This window comes from Manihot esculenta, chromosome 15 (assembly GCF_001659605.2).
Source record: "Manihot esculenta cultivar AM560-2 chromosome 15, M.esculenta_v8, whole genome shotgun sequence".
Classification (NCBI taxonomy): Eukaryota; Viridiplantae; Streptophyta; class Magnoliopsida; order Malpighiales; family Euphorbiaceae; genus Manihot; species Manihot esculenta.
This window is the reverse complement of record NC_035175.2, coordinates 3,166,226-3,187,200: the sequence shown is the minus strand read 5'-3', so window position 1 is coordinate 3,187,200 and position 20,975 is coordinate 3,166,226. Positions and strand designations below refer to the sequence as shown.

The window sequence follows — 20,975 nt, the reverse complement described above, 5'->3', positions numbered from 1 at the left end:
GTAATAGTTAAAACTATAATCACTAGATTTTAATTTATTTTAAAAAATTCAATATATTTATATAAAATAATTGTTAAGATAAAATTCCGATATAAAGGAAATGTCCTGAATTGAATAAAAATAAACGTAAATGATATGAGAAGATTGAACCAAAATTATTTGATTTGAAGTAATACATATATATTTTTTATTGGCGTTTATTTACTCGTACTCTGATAGCTAGCTAGACTTCATTCTGCCGCATGCTATGTACATCAACATTCGTAGTAAAACAAACTAAGGGAGATGAGTCTACTTCTCATATGCCCTATAAGGCTTATTTAATTATTAAAATTGCATATTTGCAGTGTTTAATTTATTCACTGCCCTCAGTAACATTGAATCGAGACCTAGACCAAGGGCTCAACACTGTCATTTCCTCCCTACTCTCCTTCAGCCTCATGGCTTCCTCCCTGGAAACCTGGTATGAGTTTGCCACCACATCCACCGGCATTGATCTCATTGCTGACACCCGACCGGCTAGTTGGTTAATTCGAGCATTGTCATTAGTCTTGAAAGATACCCATTCCAACCCTGCTGCGCTTGCCTTCTTCACCACAGCGAAGTTTTGTGGGGTTGTTATAACTTGACCTGCCCGAACCTGCCCATCGAATACTGTGTTCCCATTATCGTCCACCACCTGGACTTGACCATTTCCTCTCACGATGTAGTGGACGGCGTGGGCGTTTACGTTCCAGTATGGTGCCAGCATTGCGTTCTGCGCCAAATTAATTTAGAAACGTTTTTTTTAGAATTTTTCTTTCTAGATAATAAACGGGGCATGTGTAGATATGTATGTTTTTTTTTTAAAAAAAGATTACCCTGTAGAGGATGCCTTTCTGAACGCTGAGTTGGAGTCTAGAGAGGACGGGGAGGTTGTTGCTGTTGACGTTGGTGATGCGGCCGGCGCGTGGGTTGAAGACGTCAGTTTCTGTGTGGTCGTTCAAGTTGTGTTGCAGCCTGAGTGCGCAGAATGTTTCCTCTACGCCATTAATGTATCCGCCGCTTCCACCTGTTCCTGTTTGGGATTCGCGGCTTTGTTCCTCTCTTATTTGTCTTTCTTCTTCTGCGCTTTGTTGTGGGGTTACCACCTGAAGCTCACGTTGTACCCTCACAATAATGCCCCTAAAATCTTCTTCACCCCTTAGCCTTCTTGCAAGGTCAGTGTTGATGTTGAAAGATTCAGCTAGCAACTGCTCGTCCAAGCCTGAAAACACGTTTCCAGTTCTTTCCCGCCTGCCCGGCCTCCGGCTTGGGTCCATCCCCGCCTCACCTCTCCCGAATTCACCTCTCTGGCTCTGTAATTCTTCTTGCGGGTTTCCAGCAACGAGGAATAACTGGAATCGTTAACATATAAAATTAAGTTAGAAGAATCGGAGAAAATGATCGGTCATTATATGGGTTTTTGTATGGTCCTTACTCTGGCATTCGGGTCGAGCTGGTTGTTCCGATTGCTGGTGTCGACAGCAACAACTAGAACTAGAGGAGTCCTTCCGTTATTATAAACCCATTGAACTACTCCGGTCGGCAAGGCAACGACGTCGCCCTCTCGGATTTGTCGAACTTTCTGGTGCTCGTCCCTCTGGCTTTCTCTTCGCGTTTGACTAAACTGTGACCGTGGCTGTGATTGTGATGACTGGAACGTCTCAGGACAGCCTGGTAATACAGCCCCGTGAAGACCTCTACCTGCAAAATTCATCGCATTAAGATGATAATTCTTGGATGTGCATACAAGAAAAATTTACTACAACACACGAGAACACATACCTTGAACTACGTATACGAGCTTTGGTCCATTGACGTATTGTGGCAATAGAAGGCCTCTTTCTTCAATAGTATGGCGCACAACTACAACACCAGCACATTGGAACTGATCATCATTTTCATCCCAGACGTCTGTAACACCAGCCTCCGATTGGATCCTCCGAGAGGGTTCGAGGACATTTAGGCGTTCGAATTGGCACTCGTCTCGTTGGAAGCGTTTTGGGCCATATGGCCTTGGCCAAAATCCAGGCCCTTGTTCTGTCTGAGCAAAACAGACGTGGAAAAAAAGAAGAAAGCAGAGAGTTAGAGAGAGCAAAGAAGAGAAAGCCATTGGTAAGAGAGGAGGAGCTACTATGGAGAAGAAAGGCTACTGTGGTGAAAGAGTAGTGAGTGGTAGAGGGTATTTAAGGGGAAAAAAGCAGGTTCTGTTTTGGGACGTGGCAAATCGTTTGGTTAATCGTCTTGATTCTTTCTGCATGCAGGGTTGTCTTGGTGTATTGCATGATTCGACACCCTTTCTTCCTTACACATATTCACCAACGTAGTACGTGTTGATAGTTTGCAGAGAGGAGTTCAACTATATGTATAGCTAGTTGTTGGTTTTCTTGGAAGACCATGAGCTATACACGAGTGTGTATCGAGAAATTATAGATTGGAATCGTGAGTTTGTGTGAGAATAATCTACAAGAAAGCATAGGCCAATTAAAAATAAACGTAGGTCTCGTAAAATAGTAACCGCTTAATAATGAGTTTCATAAAAATAAGGGTAAACTATAATTTAGTCCCTCTGGTTTAGTGAAATGTAACCTTTCGTCCCTCTGTTTTAAAAAACCTTCAATTTAGTCACTGTGATTTTTAAAAACTATGTCATTAGTCCCTCCCGTTAGATTTTCAGTTAAATCAACGTTAATTTTAGTTAAAAAGACTAAAATATCCATTCTCTCTCCTTCTCCTTCCCCTTCCTCTTCTTCTTCTTCTTCTCCTTCCCGATCTCCTTCTTCTGCTTATTTTTCTTCTTCTCTTTTCCGATCTTCTTCTCTTTTCCGATCTCCTTCTTCTTCTTCCTCTTTTTCTTCTTCTTCTTCTCCTTCCCGATCTCCTTCTTTTGCTTCTTCTTCTTCTTCTTCTTCTTCTTCTTCTTCTTCTTCTTCTTCTTCTTCTTCTTCTCTTTTCCGATCTCCTTTCTTCTTAAGTTCCTTTGTGATGAATTACTCAACTCTGCTCTTGTTTGTCAGCACCTTGAGCAGTGCGTGGAAACTACAATTGAATTGCAGCAGAAATTGCGGTCATTATCAATGGAATTGAAAAATCTTAAGTGTAGGGAAGAATTTCTGGCTGCAACAAGTAACTGAGCACACGGGTGAAATTTGCCACCATAATAACATGCAAGAACATGTTGGGAAAAACTCTTCAACTCCTTTAGATCATCCAGGACCTTCTCTCTCATCAGACATGAATATTCAGGATGTGGAGAATGTGCCTTCTGTTGCTTTGAAAGAGTCACAAGCATATTGTCCTGAGTTGAGCACCATTAAGGATGACATTCTTCATCTGCAGAATCTGATTACCAGCATAGAATCACAACTTCTAAAGCAAGCTACGCGGAGGGAGTTTCTGGGCAGTGATTCTATAGGTCGTTTGTATTGGGCTTCTGCTACACCTGCTGGGCATGCTCGGGTTGTTGCTGATGGGAGTTTGACTTTGCGGCTCAGGAAAATATCAGATCATAAGGGCCTATCAGACAATGTTTCAATTTTCAAGCATTCTGCTTCACTTGGCATGAACACTTTTTTGGATTCGGAAGGGTCAAGAGCTTGTTTTCCATTCATGTTTAATCCAAATGATAGTATTCCTACATGCTCACCATGGGTTTCATATGAAACTGATTAAGAGTTTGAAGAGCTTATTGGTTGGTTGGGAGATAATGACCAAATGGAAAGAGAACTGAAAGAGTCTATTATCCAATGGTTAAAGCTACGATTCCATGAGACTCAACAAACTAGAAACACGGTTCAAGAAGAACGCCAAGCAGCTTTGCCAATAGTCATGAACAATGACAAATCTCCATTTTCTAATTGTCTTGTTACCAAGGCTGCATTGTTTCTGGAGAAGAAGTACGGTGCTTGTGTTGAGCATGAGACCATTAACATGTTGAAGAAGAGAGGAAAGAAAGGCAAAGGAACAAGTGAAGAAGAAGAAGAAGATCGGAAAAGAGAAGAAGAAAAATAAGCAGAAGAAGAAGATCGGGAAGGAGAAGAAGAAGAAGAGGAAGGGGAAGGAGAAGGAGAAGGAGAGAAAATGGGTATTTTAGTCTTTTTAACTAAAATTAACGGTGATTTAACTGAAAATCTAATGGGAGGGACTAATGGCATAGTTTTTAAAAATCACAGTGATTAAATTGAAGGTTTTTTAAAACAGAGGGACGAAAGGTTACATTTCACTAAACTAGAGGGACTAAATTATAGTTTACCCTAAAAATAATTAAGATCAGCTCTATGTGCTTACAAGCGGAATTTATTTCAATTACTAAATATCATAATTTTAATTAAAATTATGTGAGTAACAAGTACTATAATTAATATTCAAAAATGCATTTAATAATTTTCTTTATGCTTGTCTGGATTAATTAGGACTGGTTTTGAGAAAATATTCATTTACACTCTGTATATATTTTATTTAATTCACTCTGTAACAATTTTATGAGAAAATATGCATTTACACCCATATTAATGGGTTCATTAAATAAATATTAATATATGCAAAATGAGGCATTAAATGAAAATAAAAATTATTATTTAATTTTTATGGTTTAATAAAATTACCTATTTATCATTTTCGTCTTTAAAATAGAGTTTTATATTTCAGACCCTTAATCATTTAGTTCAAGCAGTTAATCAAAGGAATTAAATATTTTTCAAATTACAGATATTTGAGGTATTTTGTGTGAATCACTGTAGATTAATTAAGTTAAAATTATATATATAATCAACATAAGGCATAAATACAGAGAAGGAAACAAACGAAAACTAGTGGGAATCAACATTATCAATAAAAATATGCCCTATGTAGAATCATCCCATCAAATTGTTCTCATCACTGCTTAGGCTTCATTGAAGGTGATGGACCTCAAGAACAATGTCACCCTACTTGAGAGAACTAACAGTAATTAATTGAGCTTCTCGTGGAGGAGAATCACCGACACGTACTCTGCAATGATATATATGTGTAAGCGAGAAGGGTAATGAACCACGCAAAATAAAGAGACAAATACACATGCAGAAAGAAGCAATCATCTCACTGAACGATTTGCCTCTTTCGAGACTCTGAACCCAATCCTTATTTTCCATCATAAATACCAGCCCATCACTGTCCACTCCTTCAATCTACCATAGCACAGCTACAGAATCCTCTCTTCTCTTTACTAGTAGTGCTACGACGGCGAAGGCAAGGCGATGTCATTCCAGTCGTCACAATCACAGCCAGGGTCTCAGTCACAATATAGTCAATCCCGCAGAGAGACCTGCACCAAAAGGTTCGGCTAATCCGAGAAGGCGATGTCATTGCCTTGCCTGCAGGAGTAGCTCAATGGGTATACAACAATGGACGGACTCCTCTTGTCCTGGTTCAAGTTATTGACACCAACAATCCGACCAACCAGCTCGATGAAAATCACAGAGTAAGAACCAACTAAGCCCATGTATTATAATGAGCGACAATTTTATTGTTATCTTCTTCACTTTTGATATTTTACATATATTTTCCAGGAATTCTTCGTGGCTGGGAATCCACAACGAGAAATACAGAGTAAGAGAAGCGAGAGTCGCCAAACCCGGAGACCAGTTGAACTTGAAACATCTGGGAATGTCTTTTCAGGCATGGATGAGCGGATGCTAGCTGAAGCTTTCAATGTGAACACCGACATTGCAAGAAGGCTAAAGGGCGAGGGCGATTTCAGGGGGATGATTGTACGTGTTGAGCGCGGGCTTGAGGTGCTAAGTCCACAACGAAGCCAGAAGAAGAAAGACAAATAAGGGAGGAACAACAACAGCGAGAATTCGAGATGGGATCACGTGGAAGCATCAGATACTGATATCTTCAACCCACGTGCCGGCCGCATCACCAATGTCAATAGCCACCACATACCCATACTCAGAAACCTCCAACTCAGTGTTCAGAGAGGTGTCTCTACAGGGTAAGATTTTAAAAAATACATATAATAATTTATACTGTGGTTCTATATACTAATGATAACGAAATTGGGCGCAGAATGCTATATTTGGACCACACTGGAACGTGAATGCCCACAGCATATGCTACATCACAAGAGGAAGTAGTCATGTCCAAATGGCTGATGACATGGGAAACACAGTATTTGATGGACAGGTTCAGGAGGGCCAAATGATAGTAGCCCCACAAAACTTCGTGGTAGTGAAGAAGGCAAGCGTCCAAGGTCTGGAGTGGGTATCTTTCAAGACAAATGACGCAGCCAAAATTTGCCAACTAGCAGGGCGGGTCTCCGCAATCAGGTCCATGCCGGTGGAAGTGGTAGCAAACGCATACCAGATTTCCATGGAGGACGCCAGGAGGGTCAAGGAGGGTAGACAGGAAGTCAGTCTGCTTAGCCCCTGGCCTAGATCTCGATTCAATGCTACAGAAGGCAGCGAATAAATAAATACTACTGCAACTTTTGCAATTATTGTATATAATAAGGAGTTAAAAAGCTAGTTAGCACTAGGGTTTTGGAAAAATAAGCCCTGGTTGGCATGAAGACCAGTTTTTGTTCTTTTTTCTATACTGTAATATGAACTTATCATGCGGGAGAGTGGAAGTTTTTAAATCCGAGCTATAAATAAATTAACAATTTATTTACAAAAGTTTACATATTATATTGTTCAACTGCAAGCTTGAAGGGTCACTTGAGTTTTTTTTTTTTTTTTTTTTAAAGCAATAAACAAAGATTTCATAGACCAATCGAAGGAATATGCAATCCCACTTAGGAATACTTAATATTTTCTGTAATAATAGCAGAGGATAATTAATTGATCTGGGCCACACCACTGGGGACCAGATTCATTATTGTCATTATTCTAAAGCAGAGGATTAACATACATGTTCTAATGGCGTATCAAGATATTAAATCCGAATCCACCCATGAGGCTGAGAAGTTAGTACTTCACGGCGACTGTTGAAGTAAACGGTCATCTTATCCCGCGGAGGCAAATTGTCCTTGATCACAGGATGATTGATAAACCTATGCATCCAAGAAGAAATCGCTGGAAATTGCTGGGTGTCTACGATCTTCATAGACCCAACTTCTTCCCAGACAGGCAACCAGTAAGAGATCCATCCTGCGGCAATGTCCAGATACCCAATTCGTTCTCCTCCAAAGAATTGCTTCCCTTTTAGCTCTCCCTCTATGTGTTGCAGCGCTTCAATGGTCAATTGTATTGCTCTTTCTTTTTCATCACCCAAGGAGCACAGGGCATTCCATGCAGCTTCCAAAATCTTCAAGAAAGGTAATTAATTAGTAATTAAAGAAATGGAATTTGGATTTAGATTATAGTTTTAAGCAAGCAATCAACAATTAATCACCTTCTGTTCTGCAAATTTAGCCCAGAACCGAGCCTGGGCTCTTTCATAAGGATCTTGAGGCAATAATGGGTACTTGTGCTTCCATGTCTCGTCGATGTACTCAAGAATGACGAGGGACTCAGCGATTACTTTTTGGTCGTGAACAAGCACAGGGACTTTCTTATGGACAGGATTTAATTGAAGAAGCAAAGAGCTCTTGTTAAAGATGTCTTGTTCTGTATAGACATAATCAAGACTCTTGAGTTTCAGTGCCCACTCAACTCTGAGCACATATGGGCTAACCCAAAACCCGAAGAGCTCTAGTTGGTTCACCTCCTCTTTGCTCGCCATGAGAGTGCTATTTTTCTCTGAGCTGATGAGCGAGGAGAACTAGCTAGCTGAGAGCCGTTTGTATACGCCTCTGCTGGGACACTGGTATTGACTAAAAACACCAGCGACAAAATTGACTGTTGACGGATTAGATATGGCCCAAGGAAATTCTTAGCACCTTTTTATTTTTTCAATTTTCTAAAAGAATTCTTTTATTACGTTAAAATTATATCATGCAGACTAGAGACATTGTCAGATATATAGATCTTTTCTAGATTTTTTTATTTTTATTTTACCAGTATGAGGAGCATTTAAGGCCCATGACACTGCAAAGTAAGAGGATACAAACAGTTATTTCAAAGTTCCACGATATAAAACAAATTAAATCAATAAAATAACTAAATCAAGCCACGTCGATTAAGTAAGACAACAAATCAAACCAAAACTTAAACATGCTAATTGAAAAACACGAATGGACACACTACTCAAAACACCAACCAACTCCTTCTCATCGACATCATTGCAGATATCGTCACTATCACTTACAATAATGCAGGCGAAGCAGAAATCAAATGAAAAAAATTTAGAGGTAACACAAAACAATCACGACCAACAACAAAAATATATATATATTTTAATCCTTTGAATTTTATTTTTAATTTTTCTAATTTTAATATATATATATATATATATTTAATTCATTTAATTTGAATTAATTTCTCTAATATATAGTTAATTAATATTAAATTTAAATACAGATTATTATAAACAAATAAAAACTAAAAAATTAATTACTTACTATTAAAAAACTAAATTATATGTTTTGTTAACTCTTATGACTATATTATAAATTATTTTTCTCTAAAATTTAATTAATTACGAAAATTATAAATTCCAAAATAATAGTATCAACCTCAATATTTTTTTTTTGTTGGTTATAACATCAACATTGTTTAAATGTATGTTTAAAATGGCGAGAGGCCTGAATGAAAAATCCCTAAAACGCTAAAGAGAAATAAGTACTTGAATAAAAGGTTCTCATTTTAGTCGTAAAAGCTTCTGAACATGTCAAAGAAGCTGTAAAGCAACTACCATGGACCTATTATTCCTTTATGCTATGAATATATATCTTTCTTAAGAGAAAAAAAAGAAAAAGAAAAAGAAAAGTGAAGTTGCAAAAGTGAACATGTCAAAATAAAATTTTTTCATGAAGCTCTTCAAAGGAAAATGCCACTCTGCTTATGATTTAATGTGATAGGCGCTTAACACATTAGTGATAGGGAAAAAAAAAAGCTTTTATTCTTATTGTTCTTATCATTTTAAAAAGGAGGATTGAAGAATACTTCTAACTGAAATCACAAAGATGATGACAAGTAATAACCGGCAAATTACTAGATATTATAGATATACACTGCGTCATCATCAATTCAATAGTATTAGGATAAGAAACTACGAAAGTTAAAACTAATGGCGATAGGAAGACTATGAACCGTTAACTTTTGTATATAGATCAGTTGACAGTTGAAAGGGAGCAATAGCAGCTATACATTTTGATTCAAGTAATCATTTCAGACCACACGAGCTCTTTCTTAACAATATCTCCTGTTGTACAGGAATTGGAGCCCACCTTGGAGTGGTAACATATCTGCTGTCGTCACCGAGGCAAACTTAGGACCGAAGCTTGCTTTCACTAGGACCTCCAACCCTGCCGAAAGTTAATCACTAAGACAGCTTGACTATGAAGAGATTTTCTTCCTTTTCTTTGAGTCTCATTTGCCTTTATTGCCATCCTAAGCCAGCGCAGCTTCTTCGATTCTTTCAGTATGTATTTTTAATTTTCTATCATTGAGGAGTGGCATTCTTGTCATATTCTGAAACATATGGGGACATTTTCGGACCACCAACATTTGTGAATCCTATAATTATCAAGAGTGATCGACCTGAAGGTGCATGACAACAAAAGCAAGCGCTGCTTTAGAAATCCTCTCCTTATCCATTTCGAAGAAGGAAAATAAAATCTTAATGTCTTATTCGGGCCTGGAAAAGAAGCTTCAACCGGCAAAGAAGGCCTGGAAACGCTTCGCCAAGACAATCGAAACAAAATTCCGTAACAACCTGAACTTCTCTAGTGCCATCAAGGTCATCAAGACCAGTTCTAATCGCCTTTGTTGCTCTCTTCGTTCATATCGTCCTTTCAGGAAACATTCCACAATCAGAAGACCATATCGTGGCTACCATTATAATAATAGTAATCTTTACCGACACCATTATAGCAGCAAGAACCAGGTTCGTAAGAACTTCTCACCCATATATATAGACAATCTCTACTCTGTAGAATCTCCAAGATCATCGTCTTCATTGGAGGCCAAGCATTCCCATGCAGAAACTAGTAGCAGAGGTGAACAAGTGGTTGATAAACATGTTTTGCCCAGAAAAGTAGAAACGGAAAAAGAAAAGAAAAAGGAGAAGGTGTTGTATAGCATTGAAGATGCTTGGAGAGAAGTTGTTGCTAAATCACCGCAGCTGCGACCAGTGGATGAGAGGGCTGAGGAATTTATAGCTAATTTTCGTCGAGAAATAAAGCTTCAGAGGGAGAAATCCATTGGTGAATTTGAGGAGATGTTGGCTAGGGGTGCCTAAAGGATCAATTTGCATTTTCTTTCCTTTTCTTTTGTTATCATTTCTCAATGTGGAAGTTTGGATGAACAAGAAAAAGAAAAAAAAGGATCTTATTGATTTTAAGGTTCTGTGTTCGCCAAAGATGAACCGATCAAGGCCATTATTTTGCTATAATGTTATTTCATTTTTTTTAAGGTGATTATGTAAAGTGAGATTTCATTAATATTTTCTTGAACTACATTGCCAATGGAATGTAATTTTTTTTTTTCCATCATTGTAATTTTTTTCTTTTAGTAGACACATGAGTTATAGTTTGGAAAATTCTACAATACAACAGTACACATGAACATGGTGCTACTTCGCTCATATGATATTAGTTTTTACTTAAAATTATAAAAGATGAGACCCACTATTTATTAGTGAATAAGCATATACACGGTATCCGGTAATAGTTAATAATTTTTTTTATATATAAATATCAGAGAGATTTATAATTTAGTATCCGAATAATAAGTTAATCTCTACATTTTCAGAAATCTATTAAAACATTCCTATTTTTTTTTCTATCAACAAAATAATCATTGCGTTTATTTCTGCCGTTAATAATATAGTAAAAGATCAAATTACCCTTTCTTCTTTGATTCTTCTTCTTCTTTAATTCTTCTTTTTTTTCTTTAATTCTTCTTCGATTCTTCTTTTTATTCTTCTTTAAGGAGAAGGAGGCGATTCTTCTTTTTCTTCTTTATCGTCGTCTTCTTCTTCTCTTTCTTTTTCTTTTTTCTTCTTTTTGTCCTTCATCATCATTTTTTTTTCTTCTTTTTTGAAGAGGAGAAAGAGAAACTATTTCGTTGATAGAAATAAACAATAAGAATGTTTTAATAGATATGAGAAAATATAAGGACGTTTTAATATATTTCTAAAAATATAGAGACTGATATGTTAATAATAACAATATTCAATGACTAAATAAGAGATTTTATTTAAGAGCAAGATTGGATTTTAAAAATTCTCTTTTATTCTTTATCTATTTTTAATGGAAAAGAAGGCGAAAAGATTATTTTATTAACGAAAAGAAAAGATAAGGATATTTTAATAGGTGTTTAAAACTATAAAAATCGACTTAGTTAATAATGACAATATTCGGAGACTAAATAATAAATCTTTCTAAATATTATTTCTCTATTTATTTCATTGATAAAAACAATAATGCGGAAACGAAACATAACATATACTTATTACCATTGGAATGGATCAGCTTCTTTTTGTATTAGATGTACAAAATTATTCTTGAAACTCTTATTTAAAAAATTCAATTTTTTAGTTAAAAAATTGGTTTTTCCTGGTATTAACGTTCTCAAACTTCAGCGTATAAGATTTTAATTTTAACTATTATCATTTATTAATTAAATATTTTGATATAAGTAAAATATTTAATTAATAATTCAGGTTTTACATTTTATTCTCAATAAACTTGCCATATGAAATGTGTTAAACATATAAATTATTTTTAACACCTTTGTCTACACCCTCACCCTTTTAACTTAAATTATTTCTTTGAAATATTCAATTATGCTTCAAAATCCATCTGCCACAATAATTGATCAGTAGTTCAGTCTAGTATCATTTTCCTTATAAAAATATACCTGATGGAAAAGCTTTGAAGGATAAAAAATATATTTGCTTTTTAAAAAATTATTTACGATATTATAAGTTATTGATGATGATGTAAATATTAATTTTTTTTTAAATAGATCTAGATGCAGTGAATTTAGTCTTTTGAAACTATAATTAATACTAATACTAATTAAATTAATTTTTTTAAAAAATTTAGAAATTCTTATTAAGCCAATCAAAATGAATAAAAATAAAATAAAATTTAAAATTAGAAAATTGTAATGCTAAATTGAGAGAGCTCATATATGAAGCCTGGCCCAGTTGGGCGATTCTAGAGTCTACCTTTGGTATTTCAAACCTTAATGTGGAGTATTTAAAGAAAAGAAAAATATTAATGTGGAAATTTTGAGATTTTATTTAAAATGGTTTTTTATTACTAAGAAAAATTCTACAGCTATATGTAAAGAAAATAAATACTTTCCTAAATTTTTAATTATTAAGAAAAAACAAATCTGTATATAAAGAAAATAATCAATTTTTTAGATTTTTACACGTATTCTAAAAATAATTTCACGTTATATTTTCTTTAAAAAGATTGATGTTGTTATTTAAAGTGTCAAATTTTAGTATTTATCAAAATATAACGTAATTAGCACATCTATGTGGAGAGAAAAAATGAAAATGAAAAAGAAAAAAGGAAAAAAATTAAATTTCTAAAATATTAAATGAAAAAATATTTTTAATTTTTGTTTTGAATGAATAATTATTTCAATTTACTAATATTATGTGTCATATTACTTCAATTATTTTTGTACTCTTTTGCAATCTTTCACTTTAATTTTTAAATATTAAATATTTTATTGTCTAACCAATATAACTAAACAATTTTATTAATTACATATTTCTAACAAATTATCTTTAAGATTTCTAATATGAATAACATTAAAATTATAAAATTATAAATTATTATAATATATAGAGATTAAGTAATTTATTATTTATAAAACTGAGATTAGATTTAGAGGGTTAACCACAACTCAAATGGATAATAAAATATTTATCAAATAAATTACTACATCAGTCGTTATATTCTCTTTTTAATATATAAATTGAAAAAAAAAATACTTACTTGAGAGTGGAAAAATAAAATAGCTGCAATAGTTTGAGGCAAGGGAAGCGGAAGTTGGTCTCATTCCTACAAGCTACAACGTGAGCCCGCTGAAACCATCAAGGTAGGAAAAAAAACAAAGGGCGGCCGCTGAAACGTCGCTAGGCTAACCACCATTCATTTATCCACTTTGACCCCACTACCCTAAAGCATGACTCATGTCATCATTTAGATCACCAGTCCCACGCCTAAACTCGGCGAATCTGAACAGGCATATGCGTTACACGTACGCTACGCACAAGCGAACTCTCTGGCCAGAGCCCAGTGAAACGTCGTCGTTCTAATATATCGCAGTCTTTCGGTGCTTCCCTGGACACATCACATTATCCCTTGGCAGCATACATAAATATCAGTGCTTGGTTCTCTGTTATCCCGATCAAGCTTTTCTGCTCTCGTTATCATATTCGTTAACTGCTACAGTCGAGAGCTAATCGTTTTTTGTTTCTCTATCTCTATCAATGGCGAAGGATCCTGTTCGCGTTCTTGTCACTGGTGCTGCAGGTATGTCAACTCAAAAACGAAATGAGAAAAGCATCACTGTTGCTCTTTACGTTCAGATCTGTCGTTGATCGCTGTTTTCCCTTCATTTCATTTGATCCCAACTCTGTTACTATTATCTGTTCGATTTACTTGAAACACCGATTCAGATCTATTATGTTTGGATGATATAAATATTATCAAGTCTAAGATTGTCTTGCTGTTTTATCTCTACTGTGGTTACTGAACTGGATTGATATGGGAAGCACGAATGTTTGATTTTTTAGAAAAATTAAATTGTGAGGTTGATTTAAGTTGGTCGAGGATTGTAAATGCTATAATGCTTGGAGTATACTTTTCTTCAGTTTTTGCTTTTACTTAAAAATGATATATTTAATTCAGTTTTAATTTTCCCCCATAATGATCGGACTTTTGTTAGGCTTCATACGCACAGATCTAAAATTGTATTTAACAACGACGGTCGCCCAGGATTTGGTTGACTATACTGTGTAGTTTTATATCGCTTTTAAGAAATACAAGCCACGGCAGGTGGCATTTGGTTTGTTCTGTATTTTATTTTACCATGTCTGATTGTGAACTAGTCGAAGTACTGTCATTTGACTTGAATTGTTAATGTTGCATAGATTGATCTGATCATGAAATATGTGCGCAACCCTGTTATTGATGACTTAGATGTGGGATGCTGTTTTTTACTCTTAACCGTTGGCATCTGGGGAACTTATTGTGTTTGTAGCCCAAGAGGATCGTTTTTTGCCAACTTAAACTTTGACTTCATTAAGAATTTGAAGGATAATCGTCTTCATGTAAACTGTGACTCTGCTTATATGTCTATTTATAACAAGGCTGTTCAAATTACCATTTTAAAGTTACAGTCATTTATACAATGTGAATACTACTTTATTATTCGAAGTTTCAAACACAGTAGTTGCTTTTGCAATTGTTTAATAAGAAGCATAGTGAGTTGATGTTGATAATTGCAGGACAAATTGGATATGCCCTTGTCCCCATGATTGCTAGGGGTGTGATGCTTGGTCCTGACCAACCTGTGATCCTCCACATGCTTGACATCCCACCTGCAGCAGAGGCACTTAATGGTGTGAAGATGGAATTAGTAGATGCTGCTTTTCCTCTTCTTAAAGGTATATGCTCTTCATTATTTCCTTTATTGAAAATCAAAGAAAAATTTGTTGAAGCATCATTTTACAAAATTGCCATTTTGGATTTGTGAGGAATCTATTATATGATTATGAGATCTGAGCCAACATTAATTTGTTTAAGGCGTTGTGGCTACAACTGATGCTGTTGAGGCTTGCACTGGTGTAAACATTGCTGTCATGGTTGGGGGCTTCCCTAGGAAAGAAGGAATGGAGAGAAAAGATGTGATGTCGAAAAATGTGTCAATTTACAAGTCCCAGGCTTCAGCTTTAGAGAAGCATGCAGCTGCAAATTGCAAGGTGAATACAATTATATCAATAAAAAAATATTGTCTGTCTATTTGGACATTATTTTACAGTGGATTGTTCTATAGCAATTCAATTTGAACAAAATCATACTTCTAAATAGAGGAAGAAATTGAAATGTTTTGAGATGTTATCAATTCTCTTGGAAATCTAAAAGTGATGTGAAATACCATTTATGAATTTAGGCCGACTTTGTTTATGGGAAATGTATTAGTTAAAAAAAAAAAATCCACAGTTAGCGTTTGGGGCATGTAGAAAATTGATCAATAAGGAATGTCCTTCTGGTTAAAAGAAAATGAAGATAGTTTCAAAGGAGATTATTTGTTGTTTGCAAAATGGGAAGTTATCTCTTGCACCATCACAAACTCATAAGAAAGTAAAGTAATGTACTGTGTGACCTTGTTGGTAGAGGCCTGTTGGTCCTTTAACCACGTTCAATCATCTTTGGCCATTGCTAACCTGTCACAGGTTACTGGTGGTCAGTGTCTAATTACTTTTCTTTTTTTTCTTTTCTATTCTCTTTTATTTATTTATTTATAGTTTTCTTTCATATTGAACTATATTAAAGAGTAAGAAAACTTTGCAAGTCTAAAACATTTTCAGTGTTATTTATTCAAACAAAATTTATTTTTCTAATGTATTTTAAATGTTATAAATTAATTTCTAGCTAAATTTTCTATATTCCAATCAAACAGTAGAATTTAATTTTCTAAAAAAACTAAAACGTAAATTGTGTTATACAGTTAGTGTTAGATATTTTTGAAATGCTTACTTTTAACTTGTTTGAATATCTTCTAATTTTTGCTGCTTCCTTTGCCACCCAGGTTCTGGTTGTTGCCAATCCAGCAAACACAAATGCGTTGATTTTGAAGGAATTTGCTCCTTCTGTCCCTGAGAAAAATATTACTTGCTTGACAAGACTGGATCATAACAGGGCACTTGGTCAAATCTCAGAGAGATTGAATGTCCAAGTCTCTGATGTTAAGAATGTGATAATTTGGGGAAATCATTCATCAACTCAATACCCTGATGTCAACCATGCTACTGTTAAAACTCCATCTGGGGAGAAGCCTGTCCGGGAGCTAGTTAAAGATGACGAATGGTATTAGCAACTGTATTTTCTGTGGTGCTGTAACTGATGTATTTGGTGAAAATTTCAAGCTTTTCTAAATGTCTTTTTTTTTTTTTTGTTGAAGGTTGAATGCTGAGTTCATCACTACAGTCCAACAACGTGGAGCTGCAATTATCAAAGCGCGGAAGTTTTCAAGTGCATTATCTGCTGCTAGTTCTGCTTGTGATCACATTCGTGATTGGGTTCTTGGAACTCCTGAGGTTTGACAATGTTTCTTTGTTCTTCAGGGTTATTCTGTCTGCATTGGCTGTTATCTTCACTTCTATTATTTTTTACTTGCTTGTAGGGCACATGGGTTTCCATGGGTGTGTACTCTGATGGCTCATACAATGTACCAGCTGGGCTGATTTATTCTTTCCCAGTCACATGCCAAAATGGAGAATGGAAAATTGTTCAGGGTAAGAATACTGTAAATGGCATCATGATAGGTGTTTAGATATTTCCATATTACATTAACCTGTGACATAGTTATAGCCATTTAGTTGCAATGTGTTCCCTTGTGTCTGTAGGATTTTGTTATTTTTTTTGGCACATGTTTTCTTGATTAAATTATTTGACGTAATTTGCTAAGAGTTATACTCTCTACTGTGTATCTATTGCTGCAATTACGATTTGTTGATTTTCGTGGAAATTTGTAATAATTTATATAAGGAACTTGTGATGCTTGATTAAAGTTTTAACTTTTGCCCCCTTTCTCTTGTGTGGTCTAGGACTTCATATTGATGAATTTTCGAGGAAGAAGTTGGACTTGACAGCAGATGAGCTTTCTGAGGAGAAGGCCCTTGCTTATTCATGTCTCTCATAAATGCTATCACTGGTCTGTAGTAGGTAGGCCTCATCTTTTGTTGCAGGAGGCATAGTTACAGTTTTGAATAAAGCCATTGAAGTTTTGGAGGAACCATCATTGATGGAGAAACTGTATTTTGGATCTCATTTTGTTATACCTGTCATCTGATATGATGATGTTATGTATTTTTATAACTTAACGGATTAAGATTTTAACATTTGCTTAAATCGTTCAGTTATTTTGTTCTTCAGTTTCTTAAAATGCTGAATCTGGAGTTCAAAATTTGTGGCGTTTGATTTCTTACTTGCACGTGTGATATGGGTAATGTATGAGGACTCGCAATCACAGTTTTGTGGAGGTCGTTTTATTTGTTTGGTTATGGAGTTTAACTTCTATGAGCTTAAAACTGGGTTGCAGCCTAAGATAGACTAGTGGTGCAGATGGTTTCTGGGGTTACCCGATGGTGTAGTCATCTGCTTTCCACCTGGAGTTCTACTTCGGCGTTGAATTTGAAGGTGATTTATACAGGTGATGAAGCTGCTTTTGTGTCCTCCAGTCATTCGGGGATTTTCTCCCGACACCTTTTTCTGTTAGGGACATTGATCTTTGTTGAGAGATTGCTTGAGTCGATCGAGTGTAAACTGCAAAATTGTGGATATACAAGTTGCAAAAAGTACTTTTGGGGTTCCATGTCGTTGTTGACGCCTCTCTACCCTGGATTTAAGCGGGCGGGCTCTGTTGTCGTGTCTATTTTTGTACGTGGCGAGGGACTGAATTTGTTCAGCTGATCATCTGTCTGCCTATTAACAGGATTGATGTAAAAAACAAAAGAAAACAGTAACGAGTATAAACAACTCACAAGATTGATGATTGCTTTAGGCTTGCATTTCATATATATGGACTGAAGAGCAAAGGCATCGCATCTGTTGCTGTTGCGACGGCCGCATCTAAATGCAGGGAATTTGGAAATCAGATTCCTTTCGGCATCTTCAGCTTCCTTTCGCTTGTAAACTTGAGTCAATAATCAAAGATGGAGTTGAAGTTATGATGATCAATTCTGGGTTGTTGTAAATAAAATGACAGACGAAATATCCAGGAAGCTGAACGTGAATCCAAACATCTTTCCTCGAATGCCGACAGTAGACCTCGTTGGTGTAAAAGTATCGTAAGGAGAGTCTGATGCAGCGTTGGTGCAAAGCTGTTTTACCAAGACTATGGACCCCGGAAACTTTTCACTGTATTACGGTACTTTTCATTTTTGGATTGGTTCCCCTAATTTAGACTTAACAGTGCTGTATCAAGAACATAATTAATTAGTTAAAGTCATTGGTCCAAGTTTGTTAATGCTTGGACGTATTAGCGAAGGTGGGAACTGCTTTGGGGTTTGATTCCCCTCTAATTCTGTAGATTATATATGGTTGCACTTGCAAGGATATTACTAGATTATTTAAAACTTTTTCTATACAATTTACTATATTCTTCTTTTTTCTCTAAATAATGTCGCTTCAATAGTGGATTAGGTTGTTAATTAATGGCTACTCATTGTGCCATTATGTAATATTGAAATAGGACATTTTTAGATGATTTTAAGGGCATAGTCTTTTATATTGATCCAATGGACCCCCTTCTTTCTAAAAGGTGGACTTATTTAAATTTCCACATATAATTACTGTAGTTAATGCAAGAAAATTTATTTACTATTTTTTAAATGTATCCCATTTATATTGCTATTTTTAAAACTTAAATAATGTATATTACTAAATTATTTGGAAATTAATTTTATTTTTTCAATACTCTTTTTTTTTTCTAAAAAAAAAAAAAAAGAGGTGACCTACGATTCATGATGAATGAACAAAAAATTAGCATATAAAAGACAATATTAAAGTTTAGAAACAAAGACATAAACAAGACCAAAAGAAATGAAAACAAGTGGTCATTAAATAAAATTTATTAGCTCCCTGCCGGTTCAACCACTCCATTGGAGATTTTGATTTATTTGAAGGGGGGATTACTTGTATCTTTGTTGAAGTACAGGCTCATAGTTTGAAGGGAGACTCCAGTAATAAAAAAAGAAGAAGAAAATAAAATAAAAATCTAGAAAGATTCTTAGATTTGAAGATCGGATCACGTATTCGCCCAAATCAAATCCTTGTTTATGATACCAATGAATTATTCATTTGTTTGATTAAGGGGTATCAATTCCTTATTCATTATCCTAAATAAACTTGTAACATTTTAATTTTGTAGCCAGAGATAATTTACCTTTTAATAATTAAGCTTAGTTTGTCTTTTTGCTATGTATATAATAAATTTTATAAATATAAAAAGACTGGTTTAAGCATTTTTCAAAAAATAATAAAATAAATAAATAAATTTACAAAAAAAAATAAGTATATAATGATTGCATTTAATAAAATATCTATACTGCACACGTATTGCTAGATTTTAAGACCTTTTAATCATAATAAACACCAAATAATAAATAAATAAATAAATTCCATCAATTAACAAGCGGTGATTTATAATTTTAAAGATAAATGGAGAAATAAACATCTCTATATTCATATAAAATTAATAACAACTTAAAAGATACTGAAATTTAATGAAAATTTTGGTTTAGAAATATAAAAATTACAAATTTATAATATGAAAAACTTATTTAGTTCCACAAACAGTATTAGTGGGAGTGTAATTATATGAATCAATTAAGTATAAATGTAGGAAATTTCCAAATTGAAGGTGGAAAATAAAAAGCAATTAAGAGAAGTCAAGAGGAATGGTAAATTAAGTTTGTGATGAAGTACTATTACTCGTCTACTTAAAAGACACTTCAAATTTTGATCTTAATGTCGTGTGCAGTCATTGTCAAATTCGATTTTGACGTCCTTATTACGTCATTAATTATCAAATAATTTTAAAATATTTTTAAAATAAATGTAATATATATTATTGATAAAATATTAAAACGAGATTACAAATTTTCAAATTATTTTTTAATAATATTTTTGAGAGGTAAATTCAAGTGTAGATACCGTGTGAGTTCGAGCTGATTTGTGATGACATTTGAATATAGACGTCAGCAAGAAAGAGTCATAGAGACTAACAACAATTCTCTACTATTCTCTATTCTAAATTTTGATGGCTTTTTTCTAGTTGGTGGAAATTCCAAATTTTGTCCAATTAATGAAGTACATCCACTAAGTTTATATTTTGGATGCCCACTCTAAAATTATTAGATAGTCAATCTTCTTCTTTTCTCTCTAATTAATCGATATTTTTTCGTTTTTTATTTTTATTTTATTTTTTTAGAATTAGCTGTAAAGTTTTTTTTTTTTTTTAATTATACTGAGCTGCTTTTTATCTTTTCTCAACAAGTATGCTTATTTCGTACCACTTTTATATATATTTTATTTTTATATGCTTTATGTAATAAAGGAGAAAATCTTTTTTTATTTTTTTATATTCCCTTTATTCTTCCATGACAGAATACTTTTAATTTCTCATAATCTTAATATAGTAGTAGAGCTACAAGTTCTTTAAATTTATCTTTTTTATTATTATTATTATTGACGGTAAATAAAGGAGAAATAGTTAATACACAGACTAATCAAGCTCGAACGTCAATCGGAGAGAGAGCAGCAATATTAAACCCAGATAATCCTACAATGACATTAGTTATAATACCACAGTTATTTGACCTGGAATAGGTCTATCAAATGACCCTTGGCTGCCAAAAATAAATTGAGTTTTATTAATGGTGTTTTGCTAAAGCCCAAAGATGAACCAAACAAGAGCAAATGGAGAAGAGTTGATGAAATGGTCTCTTCCTGTATAATTAATTCATTGTCCAAGGAGATTGCAGAGACTTTCATCTACTCAACTTCAGCAAAAAGATTGTGGCTAGATCTGGAGGAGCAATTTAGTAAAAGTAATGGGCCACAGATTTATTAGATACAAAGGCAAATTTCCTCAATGGAGCAAGATAACACAATT

The 20,975-nt window shown here is 34.4% G+C and overlaps 4 protein-coding genes and 1 pseudogene across 4 annotated transcripts; 3 read left to right on the top strand and 2 right to left on the bottom strand.

Moving 5' to 3' along the window:
• Window positions 1-162: 162 nt before the first annotated feature.
• Window positions 163-2,565, bottom strand: LOC110601967 (legumin B). Its single transcript, XM_021739384.2, has 4 exons — window positions 1,807-2,565; window positions 1,460-1,725; window positions 861-1,376; window positions 163-757 (listed from the first exon to the last, which is right to left on the bottom strand). The coding sequence occupies exons 1-4, from the start codon at window positions 2,132-2,134 to the stop codon at window positions 356-358; spliced, it is 1,512 nt and encodes a 503-aa protein (XP_021595076.1). The 5' UTR covers window positions 2,135-2,565; the 3' UTR covers window positions 163-355.
• A 1,170-nt stretch (window positions 2,566-3,735) lies between these two features.
• LOC110601530 lies at window positions 3,736-6,744 on the top strand (annotated as a pseudogene).
• A 91-nt stretch (window positions 6,745-6,835) lies between these two features.
• LOC110601968 (glutathione transferase GST 23) lies at window positions 6,836-7,805 on the bottom strand. Its single transcript, XM_021739385.2, has 2 exons — window positions 7,396-7,805; window positions 6,836-7,308 (listed from the first exon to the last, which is right to left on the bottom strand). The coding sequence occupies exons 1-2, from the start codon at window positions 7,723-7,725 to the stop codon at window positions 6,937-6,939; spliced, it is 702 nt and encodes a 233-aa protein (XP_021595077.1). The 5' UTR covers window positions 7,726-7,805; the 3' UTR covers window positions 6,836-6,936.
• A 1,650-nt stretch (window positions 7,806-9,455) lies between these two features.
• LOC110602475 lies at window positions 9,456-10,568 on the top strand. The gene has a single exon (XM_021740008.2). The coding sequence runs from the start codon at window positions 9,655-9,657 to the stop codon at window positions 10,342-10,344; it is 690 nt and encodes a 229-aa protein (XP_021595700.1). The 5' UTR covers window positions 9,456-9,654; the 3' UTR covers window positions 10,345-10,568.
• Window positions 10,569-13,219: 2,651 nt separating this feature from the next.
• On the top strand, window positions 13,220-17,243 carry LOC110601852 (malate dehydrogenase). The gene is made up of 7 exons (XM_021739208.2): window positions 13,220-13,606; window positions 14,584-14,742; window positions 14,882-15,057; window positions 15,888-16,165; window positions 16,260-16,395; window positions 16,482-16,593; window positions 16,906-17,243. The coding sequence occupies exons 1-7, from the start codon at window positions 13,564-13,566 to the stop codon at window positions 16,998-17,000; spliced, it is 999 nt and encodes a 332-aa protein (XP_021594900.1). The 5' UTR covers window positions 13,220-13,563; the 3' UTR covers window positions 17,001-17,243.
• The last annotated feature ends 3,732 nt before the right edge of the window (window positions 17,244-20,975 follow it).